The following is a 14,381-nucleotide window of genomic DNA, read 5'->3' on the forward strand; positions in this document are numbered from 1 at the left end:
GTACCTAACCCACAACTGCTCCAGCTAGAGTGGTGGTGTACCTTGTGTCTGATTAGTCAGAGAAAAAGTTATGACGGGATTATCAGTTTGGGTGATGAAGTACAATGTTTTAGTCAATCAAAATATCAACTGTTCTTTCATTTCACGCAAGACTGTAGAAGTACCTTTGATAGATCGCCATTGCCACACACCCTCCTTGGATGTCTATAGCCGATTCAAGTACACTTTGTTTTAATGAGACAAAAAGAAGGACAGAAAACCTTCACTGGACAACAGGTTTTAACATGTCATTTTATGTCCCGTCCAGATGCACGACTTCACTAGGAGTCAGAAAGTGTATAGGCAAGTGAGTTTTGGATAGAAATAAACATCTCAGTGTTTATTGAATAGTGTACTTTCCACTTGTCCTGTCCGGATGATGGCTTCTCCATATGATGATTGAGAAGCATCTCAAAGGGGCAGAACCTTGTTGCCAACTGTCAGTCACTGAAGCAGTAATGAACATGACTGACATCTCAGACTTAAGCCTCATGCAGAACACTTTTACACAACTAGTAAAGCTTGTAATTACCGCCGCCAACTTTGAAAGAGGTTATGGTTTCACCTCTGTTTGTTTTCTTGTTTGCTTGTCTGTTCCCATGGCTTAGGGGGAAGCCATGGCCTAATGGTTAGAGAAACAGCTTTGGGCCCAAAAGGTTGCTGGTTTGATTCCTGGACCAGCAGGACTGGCTGAAGTGCCCTTGATCAAGGTGCCTAACCCCCAGTTGCTCTGGCAAGTGTGGTGGTGTAGCTTGTGTCTGATTAGCCAAAGAAAAGCTGCTGATGAATTCCCAGTTCAGGCAGGGAAGCTGGCCATAATAATATATTTGTCTGTTTCCAACGTAACTCAAAAAGTAGTGAAGAAATCTTGGGAAAAGGTGGGCCATGGGCCAAGGAACAATTGGTTAGATTTTGATCTGGAAATGTATGTGGATCCAGGATTTTTTTTGTCTGTTCCCAACGTCACTCAAAAAGCAGTGAATGGATTTTTATGAAATTTGGTGTACAGCTTTAGTATTATCCTAGGTTCAAGTAATTTTGATGTTGATAATATGTGGCTTGGCAGAGGTATGCACTCTACCGAGTGCCCTTCTTCTAGTTTGATTACTTGCGTTTGTTTTGGAATTTGTTAGTTTATTTATAGGTCCAGCTAGCTAGCTGTAACTACCTTCTTCAGTGAAACATAGCTAACTACAGTAATTAGCAGCTTAGCTGCTTTTTGGAGTGACATGGCAGACGCTACTAATATTGTTGACCTGAAGTATTCTGCTGTTGTAACATATGAGGAGAGACTGACAATTAAACAGGAGGCCAGACTAACAGGTGAAACTCTCACAGATGTACTTAATACTTCAACAACCAACATCTGAACTTCCTCTATTTCAAAAACCATCAACCGCCACGAGTTTAAATTTATGTTTAATGTTGTGGAACGTCCACAAGACAAGTGACTTCCTGTTATCACTTGTTAGAATATCTATAAATAGTTGTTCCTTCACCAGTCTTGAAGTTTATGACAAGAAATGCAGCTAGTCATCTCATCTCATCTCATTATCTCTAGCCGCTTTATCCTGTTCTACAGGGTCGCAGGCAAGCTGGAGCCTATCCCAGCTGACTACGGGCGAAAGGTGGGGTACACCCTGGACAAGTCGCCAGGTCATTACAGGGCTGCGGCTAGTCATGCTACCAAGAAAATACAAAGTCCTCTGAAAAGTTTTCAGTCTTTTTAAAGTTAGAGGTTTATGTCCAAGTGACACTGAAGACTCCTTCCAAAAAGACTACAAAAATCACAGTTTTTTTTTTTTAAATCCGTACATGGAGCATTTGCAGCACAAGTCCTTGTGTAAGTTGTTACCAGGGAAATTATAATGTATTAGAACGAGTGCATTAATATTAACCTGCAAGAGAAAATCAATCAAAACCTTCTGACCAATGAGAATTCAATAGAGCTATGGTATAAGGAAGGATAAAGGGATGGAAAGACCTCATATTCTCTACAACTAAAGAAGTAACACTGAATTGTCATATATTCTTTACCAATGTACTCGCTGTTGCTGTGCTTGGCAGCACAGATTTGGTGATGCTGTTGGTTATCAGATGGCTCACTTGGGGGTGGCTCGTAATCATTATCACTGTCCACTCCACCATCTGCTGCTGATTCATAATCTCCACCACTGCCTTCTCCATCATCGTTTGAATTTGGACTCTCGTAATCATCATCGCTTTCCTTCACATCAGCAGTGATGTGTGTAAACATTAACAAAGCAGTCAAGTACATAAGTATGTAAAATAATCAAAGCAGATGACAAACTTACAAACTCTTCAGAACCCCATCCTTGGTCCTCCACAGGCAACTCTATTGTAAGAGTTGGAATAGAAAATAGTGTTATATAATGTGAAATAAGTGACATCTGCTTTTGATTTGAGACTTTTTCCTTTTGAGATTTTATACAACCCCGATTCCAAAAAAGTTGGGACAAAGTACAAATTGTAAATAAAAATGGAATGCAATGATGTGGAAGTTTCAAAATTCCATATTTTATTCAGAATAGAACATAGATGACATATCAAATGTTTAAACTGAGAAAATGTATCATTTAAAGAGAAAAATGAGGTGATTTTAAATTTCATGACAACATCTCAAAAAAGTTGGGACAAGGCCATGTTTACCACTGTGAGACATCCCCTTTTCTCTTTACAACAGTCTGTAAACGTCTGGGGACTGAGGAGACAAGTTGCTCAAGTTTAGGGATAGGAATGTTAACCCATTCTTGTCTAATGTAGGATTCTAGTTGCTCAACTGTCTTAGGTCTTTTTTGTCGTATCTTCCGTCTTATGATGCGCCAAATGTTTTCTATGGGTGAAAGATCTGGACTGCAGGCTGGCCAGTTCAGTTCCCAGACCCTTCTTCTATGCAGCCATGATGCTGTAATTGATGCAGTATGTGGTTTGGCATTGTCATGTTGGAAAATGCAAGGTCTTCCCTGAAAGAGACGTCGTCTGGATGGGAGCATATGTTGCTCTAGAACCTGGATATACCTTTCAGCATTGATGGTGTCTTTCCAGATGTGTAAGCTGCCCATGCCATATGCACTAATGCAACCCCATACCATCAGAGATGCAGGCTTCTGAACTGAGCGCTGATAACAACTTGGGTCGTCCTTCTCCTCTTTAGTCCGAATGACACGGCGTCCCTGATTTCCATAAAGAACTTCAAATTTTGATTCGTTTGACCACAGAACAGTTTTCCACTTTGCCACAGTCCATTTTAAATGAGCCTTGGCCCAGAGAAGACGTCTGCGCTTCTGGATGATGTTTAGATACGGCTTCTTCTTTGAACTACAGAGTTTTAGCTGGAAACGGCAGATGGCATGGTGAATTGTGTTCACAGATAATGTTCTCTGGAAATATTCCTGAGCCCATTTTGTGATTTCCAATACAGAAGCATGCCTGTATGTGATGCAGTGCCGTCTAAGGGCCCGAAGATCATGGGCACCCAGTATGGTTTTCCGGCCTTGACCCTTACGCACAGAGATTCTTCCAGATTCTCTGAATCTTTTGATGATATTATGCACTGTAGATGATGATATGTTCAAACTCTTTGCAATTTTACACTGTCGAACTCCTTTCTGATATTGCTCCACTATTTGTCGGTGCAGAATTAGGGGGATTGGTGATCCTCTTCCCATCTTTACTTCTGAGAGCCGCTGCCACTCCAAGATGCTCTTTTTATACCCAGTCATGTTAATGACCTATTGCCAATTGACCTAATGAGTTGCAATTTGGTCCTCCAGCTGTTCCTTTTTTGTACCTTTAACTTTTCCAGCCTCTTATTGCCCCTGCCCCAACTTTTTTGAGATGTGTTGCTGTCATGAAATTTCAAATGAGCCAATATTTGGCATGAAATTTCAAAATGTCTCACTTTCGACATTTGATATGTTGTCTATGTTCTATTGTGAATACAATATCAGTTTTTGAGATTTGAAAATTATTGCATTCCGTTTTTATTCACAATTTGTACTTTGTCCCAACTTTTTTGGAATCGGGGTTGTAGTTATCTGGGGTGGAAAAAGTACTGAGAAAAGATACTTAAGTGAAAGTATACATAATGTGTAAAAATCTTACCTAGTTAAAAGTGGAAGTCTAAACATTGCTACCTTTAAATTTTCTTAAATATTAAAAAGTAAAAAACAAAGGTTTTTGACTGATGAAATTAATTCAATGCCATACTTCATATTGAAATTATCTTTATTACTTACTGTATAGAGGCTTTGCACCATCATGTGACCTCCACAGCAATGGTAACTACGCCGCCATGACAGGAGACACGCTTGTCGTGCTTCATTCAGATGAGTTAGTTGTTATTGATTGGTATGGGAAGGTTTTGCTGTGTTTTTAGATGTGCAAGTCATTTTAAATGAATCAAAGACATCAGATTTCTTAATTTATCAAAAGTAATTCATCATCAGTGGGAAAAAATTAGAGAGAGTTCTAAACATAGAAGGGAAAAATGGCTCACAAACATACAAAGTGCAGCAAGGTGCTCATTTTTATACAGACAGATGAACATGAGCATAAGCGACAAAGTGCAGCGAGCTGCTCACTCTTGTACAGTGAAGTGAAAATTAGGTTGAGCACCTTGCTACACTTTGTATGCTTGCAAGCCATTTTTCCCTTCTATGTTTAGAAATTTCCCTACTTTTTTCCCCCGATGATGAACTACTTTTGGTAAATTAAAAATTCTTATATATTTAGTTCGTTCAGAATGATCTGCACATCCAAAAACACAGCAAAATCTTCCCATACCGATCAGTAACAACTAACTCATCTGAATGAAGCACTACAAGCGTGCCTTCTATCATGGTGGCATAGTTACCATTGCTATGGGGGTCACGTGACGGTGCAAAGCCTCTATACACTGTAAAACTGTTATATTATGATTTTTGTTTTTAAAATAACTACATTGTTTTGCTTGAAAACATCATTAGGTTTGCTTGTTGTGTGCATGACTAACACTATGCACTTTGATCATGAATTAATGAAAAGGAAAATATAATGTACTGTAAATAACTCTACTGTAAACAACCAAACTTTTGACCGGTATTTTATATATTGGTAAGCTGTTTAGTACTGTTGAATATGTAAAAATTAATTTAGCTACATTTCGTGTGATTACTTCACACCTCCTTTTGGGAAATGTATCTACTACCAATAGGAGCATATGATTTCCCTTTCTGTTCAATCTAAGAAGCCAGTTCACCAGTTTTAGAAGTCCATAATGGATGTCGGCTAAATTAATGACTTTCATGTCCTCAGACAAAGGTGGTAGTGTATACCAAAACTATAAAATTTTAATAGAAATAGAACATATACACTATATGGTCAAAAGTATACGAACACCTGGCCTGGTTCTTCTGCAAACTGTTACCACAATGTTTGAAGCACACAATTGTCTCGAACGTCTTTGTATGCTTTAATATTATGATTTCCCTTCACTGGAATGAAAGGGCCCAAAACTGTTCCAGCATGACAATGCGCCTGTGCACAAAGCAAGCTCCATTGAGAAATGGTTTGCCAAGGTTGGTGTGGAAGAACTCGAGTGTCCTGCACAGAGCCTTGACCTCAACCCCACTGAAAACCTTTGGGACGAAATGCCGACTGCATGCCAGGTCTCCACCCCGACATCAATACTAAACTTCACTAATGCTCAACTCCATACACTAATATGGAGCCACTAATGCTCCAACTCACTATTAATGCCTATAGTTTTGGAATAGGAACCACATATGGATATGATGGTCAGGTCTGTACATACTTTTGGTCATGTATGGTCCTTTTCTACCGCATGGTACCGGCTTGACTCAAGTTGACTTGACTCGACTCTACTAGCGCTTGGTATCTGTGATTTGTTTTCCACTACAGCTGGTCGTCATAGTGATACTGCATGAAACTGCTGTGACATCATCTTCGATGCAACATACACAGGAACATCTTTGTTATTAGTAACGCTACTACTCCTGTGTATGTTCGTGTGTGTGCAGGCGAAACGGAGGTATGTCAAACTGAAGTTGTGATAATTCATCACATTTCTAATGTATTTTGTGAAACAAAACAAAACTAAAAGGCATAAAAAATATGGTCCAAACTGTCAGGATATACTGGTAATAGTATAAAAAGTGTCATCTTGTGTACATCTCAGTGTCTTCATATGTTAGATACCATGGACCATGGAGCTTTAAGGTTCATAAAAACCTGTAAACCCCTCACTCATCGTCCAGCCATTATCCATAACCACTTATCCTGTGCAGCGTCACAGGCAAGCTGGAGCCTATCCGAGCTGACTATGGGCGAGAGGCGGGGTACACCCTGGACAAGTCACCAGGTCATCACAAGGCTGACACATAGACACAGACAACCGTTCACACTCACATTCACACCTACAGTCAATTTAGAGTCGCCAGTTAACCTAATCTGCATGACATTCACACATGCATGCTCACATTCACACCTACGGTCAATTTAGAGTCACCAGTTAACCTAACCTGCATGTCTTTGGACTGTGGGGGAAACCGGAGCACCCGGAGGAAACCCACACAGACACGGGGAGAACATGCAAACTCCACACAGAAAGGCCCTCGTCAGCCACTGGGATTGAACCCAGAACCTTCTTGCTGTGAGGTGAGAGTGCTAACCACTACACCACCATGCCACCCCCCTCACTCATCATTGTGTATTATACTCCAAGGTCCAAATTAGCCTTCTCTGTCAATTTGTCGGCTTAGTCATTGGTACATCTTTCTGTACAAGGCCATTCTAGGCAGACTTCCATGTTATCTAACTCTGTGAAACAGGGTGCATATGGATTAAGGTCTCAGGATGTTCTCCTCATGACTATTCCTCAAGCTTGGACTGAGCTAGGGAAGAAGGCCTTTATGTTTTCAGCACCATCTGCTTGGAACAGCCTGCAGAACAAGCTCAAACTCCAGTACCTAGTTTCACTCAATGATTTTAAAGGCATTGCTAAATCCATTGAATCTGAGTCTATCCAAACTTGTGAATGTTTTAATTAGTAATATCTATTTCTCTCTAGGGCGGCATGGTGGTGTAATGATTATCACTGTCGCCTCACAGCAAGAAGGTTCTGGGTTTGAGCCCAGTGGCCAATGGGGGCCTTTCTCCATGGAGTTTGCAAGTTCTCCCCGTGTCTGCGTGGGTTTCCTCCAGGTGCTCCGGTTCCCACCACAGTCCAAAGGCATGCAGGTTAGGCTAATTGGTGGCTCTAACTTGACCATAAGTGTGAACATGAGTGTGAATGGTTGTTTGTCTCTGTGTGTCAGCCCTGCGATGATTTGACGACTTGTCCAGGGTGTACCCCGCCTCTCGCCCATAGTCAGCTGGGATCGGCTCCAGCTTGCTCACGACCCTGCACAGGATAAAGGGTTACGGATAATTGATGGATGGATGAATATTTCTCTCTACATACTGGAATGCACTTTGAGATGTCTTCATCTGCAGTGATTTAATGCTGAATGTGAAACTATATTTACTGTTGCCATTCTATGCCAGGTCTCTCTTGGAAAATAGTTTTTTTTTTTATCTCAATGAGACTAACCTGGTTAAAAAAAGGTTATAATAACATTTTATACCACAGTGATGTTGAATGTTCAAACTAAACTAAAAAAAAAAAGGGTAAAAATATCACAGTCTCAATCTCCTTGCTTTCTTTCACATCCTCTAACATTGCATTATGAACAAATTTGGACAAAATTCCTTCATAAATAATTCAACATTTCTTTCAGGAATTTACATGCGCTGCTTATGAATGTGTTGTGAAAGTAGGAACTGTTAAAAGAAACTGAATATTTGAGTGCCATCTATACCTGTTTCTTGGTACTTGGGTGCCGAGGTTCTAAACAAAAGAGAATAACAATGTGTTAAAACTTCTCAAAGCAAAAACTCAGCAGAGATTCATTATGTATATGTGTAACTGCTTGCCTTAATTGGAAAAATCCTCTCTTCTCCTCTTTTTTGTTGATTTCCCGGGAGATCTTGGAGACGAGTCTAGATAGGTTTGTAAACACAAAGTACGCATAGTATTTTTATTCACCAATCATTGACAATTACGTAAATGAACATAAATTCTGCGTATGTCTTTGTAGTAGCCTATACTGTAAAGTGTATGTTTATTGAATACTGGGGCATGTCTTGAATACTGGGGCACCGCAGGGCACCGCAGGGCACCGCAGGGCACCATTTTATCTCCCTTACTGTTCTCTATATACAGTGGTGCTTGAAAGTTTGTGAACCCTTTAGAATTTTCTATATTTCTGCATAAATATGACCTAAAACAGCATCAGGTTTTCACACAAGTCCTAAAAGTAGATAAAGAGAACCCAGTTGAACAAATGAGACAAAAATATTATACTTGGTCATTTATTTATTGAGGAAAATGATCCAATATTACATATCTGTGAGTGGCAAAAGTATGTGAACCTCTAGGATTAGCTAATTTGAAGGTGAAATTAGAGTCAGGTGTTTTCAATCAATGGGATGACAATCAGGTGTGAGTGGGCACCCTGTTTTATTTAAAGAACAGGGATCTATCAAAGTCTGATCTTCACAACACATGTTTGTGGAAGTGTATCATGGCACGAACAAAGGAGATTTCTGAGGACCTCAGAAAAAGCATTGTTGATGCTCATCAGGCTGGAAAAGGTTACAAAAACATCTCTAAAGAGTTTGTACTCCACCAATCCACAGTCAGATAGATTGTGTACAAATGGAGGAAATTCAAGACCATTGTTACCCTCCCCAGGAGTGGTTGACCAACAAAGATCACTCCAAGAGCAAGGCGTGTAATAGTCAGTGAGGTCACAAAGGACCCCAGGGTAATTTCTCAGCAACTGAAGGCCTCTCTCACATTGGCTAATATTAATGTTCATGAGTCCACCATCAGGAGAACACTGAACAACAATGGTGTGCATGCCAGGGTTGCAAGGAGAAAGCCACTGCTCCCCAAAAAGAACATTGCTGCTTGTCTGCAGTTTGCTAAAGATCACATGGGCAAGCCAGAAGGCTATTGGAAAAATATTTTGTGGATGGATGAGACCAAAATAGAACTTTTTGATTTAAATGAGAAGCATTATGTTTGGAGAAAGGAAAACACTGCATTCCAGCATAAGAACCTTATCCCATCTGTGAAACATGGTGGTGGTAGTATCATGGTTTGGGCCTGTTTTTCTGCATCTGGGCCAGGACGGCTTGCCATCATTGATGGAACAATGAATTCTGAATTATACCAGCGAATTCTAAAGGAAAATATCAGGACATCTGTCCATGAACTGAATCTCAAGAGAAGGTGGGTCATGCAGCAAGACAACGACCCGAAGCACACAAGTCGTTCTACCAAAGAATGGTTAAAGAAGAATAAAGTTAATGTTTTGAAATGGCCAAGTCAAAGTCCTGACCTTAATCCAATCGAAACGTTGTGGAAGGACCTGAAGCGAGCAGTTCATGTGACGAAACCCACCAACATCCCAGAGTTGAAGCTGTTCTGTACGGAGGAACGGGCTAAAATTCCTCCAAGCCGGTGTGCAGGACTGATCAACAGTTACTGGAAACGTTTAGTTGCAGTTATTGCTGCACAAGGGGGTCACACCCGATACTGAAAGCAAAGGTTCACATACTTTTGCCGCTCACAGACATAATATTGGATTATTTTCCTCAATAAATAAATGACCAAGTCTAATATTTTTGTCTCATTTGTTTAACCAGGTTCTCTTTATCTACGTTTAGGACTTGTGCTGAAAATCCGATGATGTTTTAGGTCATATTTATGCAGAAATATAGAAAATTCTAAAGGGTTCACAAACTTTCAAGCACCACTGTATACGAACGAATTCAAAATCCAAGAAGAACATTTTAGGTTATTTAAATATGCTGATGACATGGCTCTGGTTGGTCTACTGCAGCAGGGTGATATGGAAAGAGAATATGCCTACGCCCGCCATACATCATCTCTTCAAGAATGGTGCCAAAATAGCTTTTTAGAAATGAATGTAAGTAAGACTAAAGAACTTGTCATTCAAAATGATAAGGACCTGTTATCTCCAATAATCATCAAGGGACAGATAATGGAAGTTGTGAATGATTTTAAATATCTTGGTACTTTTATAGACAGTAAACTCATTTTTAAAGAAAACAGATTTTATTTTTAAAAAGTGCTCACAACATCTTTGCCTACTCCGTAGACTCAAATACTTTGGTGTGAACAAGGACATCCTACAAACAGTGTATAAAAACCTTGTTGAAAGCATTCTATCATTTAATATGATCATGTGGTATGGTAACTTGAACATGCAGAGAAAAAATAAGCTACAGAGAATAGTGAATATGGCCATAAAGATAATAGGAAAGCCACAAAAGCACTTAAGTATAATGTGTGATGAACAGATTTTCAACAAAACCAGGAAAATCATAAATGACTCTTCCCACCCGCTCCACTGTGAATTCGAGCTTCTACCCTCTGGGAGGCGTTTTAGAGTGCCCAACGCTAATAAGAACATCTTTAAAAACTCCTTTGTCCCAAAAGGAATAAGGGCGATAAATAATACAGGGATTCTTTACTTAATTCATCCCAGTCCTTTTTACTGGTCTGATTACTTATTTACTATTATATTTATGATATTTATTACTTTTCAGTTATTTCATTCTTTTAAACACTCTTTTGAGTGCTAATGTATTTTTTATAATAACTTAGTTTTCTCTTCTTCTGTTTTTACAAAATGCAGTGCTTGAATGCTTGATTTGTGTATTGTGATTTTAATGTTTAATTGTTTAAATGTCTGTAGTGAAACTGAAGACAAATTTCCACATTGTGGACAATAAAGTATTCGTATTCATATTGATTGACCACGCCGATAGTAGCAATAATGAATATAACGAATTGGGATTTTATGCGGTAAGATATATCAGAGTTGTCTAAAAGCATGTCACATTTCATGCTAATCTGCAGTGGGTGTAACGGGTGGGCGCATAAGGCTGAGTCTTGACAGGATGTGGTAAGCGAAACAGTTCCCCTTTCCTCTGTGTGCCTTTATAATATTCTACTTATCAACTTTCTTCCCAGTGTGATATTCAACAACATTATCCTTTATTCACAGCTTTTGACCACACTTATATACTCTGTGCTAGTTTTCTGTTCCTGGAAAATGTGCATATTCTGCAATTCGATCTCTGTGAAATGAGCACTGAAACAACACATGACTCTGCCTTTCGATGGTTCCTGCCACATCTATGTTTGTTGCACTATCGTTGTAGAGCAAAGCTTCCTCTTATGTCAGTGCATGCAGCGGGACAGAGAACAGACAAATGTATTTCAGTTTTAGAAGTATTGCTCAGCAACAAAATGACTAGGTGGTAAAAATGCAAATTGGCATGCAGTGAAAGGTAAAGATAAAAACAAACAAAAAAAAACCCTTTCTCTATTTCAAAGCAATAACATTAACAAATCGACCATAACTAATTCCTCTAAAGACAACACGAAAGGCATGGACTCATGAGAGTCCATCAGGTCACCAGTAATACAATGGCATGACTTTTCTGCCTTTTTTTTTTTAACAACTGCTGTGTAGCATTTGAAGACTTCGGTATCCTTTTAAAGTAGAACAAGTACAACAAGCAATAGGATTAAAATCAAGGTCCATAAGCAATGACAAAGGAAAAGGTAATACTCACGGAGCATGAAGTTTGGGGAACCGTTGAAGGTCATTATCAGACATATTCTATAAACCCAAACAAGATAAGTTACAGGTTTAACACAATATAATTCTTTGCTGTTTTGTAAGTCCTGCTGAAAAACAGGAACAATGATAATGAGGAATATAAAAAATAACAAATAGAGAATTAAGCAAGAATAGAAAAATATTTTATTTCTCATTTGGTATGCCTCACAGCAAGAAGGTCCGGGTTCGAGCCCCGTGGCCGGCGAGGGCCTTTCTGTGTGGAGTTTGCATGTTCTCCCCGTGTCCGTGTGGGTTTCCTCCGGGTGCTCCGGTTTCCCCACAGTCCAAAGACATGCAGGTTAGGTTAACTGGTGACTCTAAATTGACCGTAGGTGTGAATGTGAGTGTGAATGGTTGTCTGTGTTTATGTGTTAGCCCTGTGATGACCTGGCGACTTGTCCAGGGTGTACCCCGCCTTTCGCCCGTAGTCAGCTGGGATAGGCTCCAGCTTGCCTGCGACCCTGTAGAAGGATAAAGCGGCTAGAGATAATGAGATGAGATGAGAAAAATATTTTATTTCTCATTTGGTATGCCTCACAGCAAGAAGGTCCGGGTTCGAGCCCCGTGGCCGGCGAGGGCCTTTCTGTGTGGAGTTTGCATGTTCTCCCCATGTCCGTGTGGGTTTCTTCCGGGTGCTCCGGTTTCCCCCGCAGTCCAAAGACATGCAGGTTAGGTTAACTGGTGACTCTAAATTGACCGTAGGTGTGAATGTGAGTGTGAATGGTTGTCTGTGTCTATGTGTCAGCCCTGTGATGACCTGGCGACTTGTCCAGGGTGTACCCCGCCTTTCGCCTGTAGTCAGCTGGGATAGGCTCCAGCTTGCCTGCGACCCTGTAGAACAGGATAAAGCGGCTAGAGATAATGAGATGAGATATATTACAAAATTGCTGTAGGTTTTTTTTCCTTTAAAAGGTGTACTTAGTTACAGCGAGGTTCTTGCCCGAACTGATAATCACATCATCAGTTTTTTCCTCTGGTTGATCAGACACAAGGTACACCACCACTCTTGCCAGAGTGGCTGGTGGTTAGGTGCCTTGCTCAAGGGTACGTGAGCCAGTCCTGCTAGTTCAGGGAATCAAACCAGCAACCTTTTGGTCTCAACGCTGCTTCTCTAACCATTTGGCCATGGCTTCCGTCAAAGGTGTACTAAAAAGTGCTGAGGAACCATTTATTTTAATCTAATTTTTTATCTAAAGATTTCTGTCCAGATGGTTATCTGGGGTTTTATATACTGAACATAGCTCCAACTATTTTTCAATCATGTTACATATACCGTAAATGTAGATATAGTTATATATAGATGCAGACGTAGATAGATAAAGATAAAGATTAGAAGTCTAACATAATGTAACTATCTGCATTTGCACCTGTTTGTTGCCGTTGTATTCATCTCTATATTTGGAGTTAAACCCAAATTTGATCCTGCTTGCACAGATACTATTTTTATTTGTACCTGCACTTGAAATTTTCCAACAAATCTTGTTGGTTCTGTTTTCCAAAATATAAACAAACTAGTAGCTTATTTAAACCACCATGACTCTGACCAGGCAGTTACTAAGGATGCTGTAAATGTGCCATGCAGTTCTGGCATGTAAGCATTTTTGTTTCATATGTAACTGCTGATGTGACATTTATTTATTTCATCTCATCTCATTATCTCTAGCCGCTTTATCCTGTTCTACAGGGTCGCAGGCAAGCTGGAGCCTATCCCAGCTGACTACGGGCGAAAGGCGGGGTACACCCTGGACAAGTCGCCAGGTCATCACAGGGCTGACACATAGACACAGACAACCATTCACACTCACATTCACACCTACGGTCAATTTAGAGTCACCAGTTAACCTAACCTGCATGTCTTTGGACTGTCGGGGAAACCGGAGCACCCGGAGAAAACCCACACGGACACGGGGAGAACATGCAAACTCTGCACAGAAAGGCCCTCGCCGGCCACGGGGCTCGAACCCGGACCTTCTTGCTGTGAGGCGACAGCGCTAACCACTACACCACCGTACCACCTGACATTTATTTATTTATTATTTGTCCTGCAGGATCCCATCTAGTTTCAACCAGGTGAAATGTTCTCTTAAGCTTTCTTTGAAAAAAAAATCCATGTGTAGTTCTATTTCTATCCATTTAGGACATCTTATCTGTTCAATCCCAATCTATTTGCATTCTGTTACATCTCTAAAAGACTTATTTATACAGTATTATAATATACAGATGAGTGAAAATTAAAGGGAAAATAAAATAAAAGTGTATTAATAAGGGGTTGGACCACTGTGAGTCACTCAGGTAGCTGTAACTCGAACTGCACTGGAGGAACAGAGCGCCGTTCTTCTAAAAGATATTCCCTCAGTTTGTGTTTTGATTATGATGATGAGGAGGATGACGATGAAGATGATGGAAAGATCGGTCTAACATGTTGCTCTAAAGTCTCTGAGAGGTGTTAAATTGCCTTGAGATGTAGTGACACAGTCTAATCACTTGGACATTCTCAGTCACGTGAAGAACAGTTCTTGTACTGTTTTTCCTAACATACTGCACTCATGTATGAGCATC

At 40.2% G+C, this 14,381-nt stretch overlaps 1 protein-coding gene across 1 annotated transcript in view; it reads right to left on the minus strand.

The window, feature by feature from the left end:
* lcp2a (lymphocyte cytosolic protein 2a) overlaps nucleotides 1-14,381 on the minus strand; it is a 39,926-nt gene that overhangs the window by 22,215 nt on the left and 3,330 nt on the right. The window contains exons 3-7 of the mRNA XM_060936258.1: nucleotides 11,776-11,822; nucleotides 8,035-8,100; nucleotides 7,920-7,948; nucleotides 2,355-2,395; nucleotides 2,077-2,266 (exon numbers count right to left, since the gene is read on the minus strand). Coding sequence (XP_060792241.1) covers nucleotides 2,077-2,266; nucleotides 2,355-2,395; nucleotides 7,920-7,948; nucleotides 8,035-8,100; nucleotides 11,776-11,822 — 373 coding nt within the window. The remainder of the gene's footprint in view (nucleotides 1-2,076; nucleotides 2,267-2,354; nucleotides 2,396-7,919; nucleotides 7,949-8,034; nucleotides 8,101-11,775; nucleotides 11,823-14,381) is intronic.

The sequence above is a fragment of the Neoarius graeffei genome, chromosome 12 (genome assembly GCF_027579695.1).
Source record: "Neoarius graeffei isolate fNeoGra1 chromosome 12, fNeoGra1.pri, whole genome shotgun sequence".
NCBI lineage: Eukaryota > Metazoa > Chordata > Actinopteri > Siluriformes > Ariidae > Neoarius > Neoarius graeffei.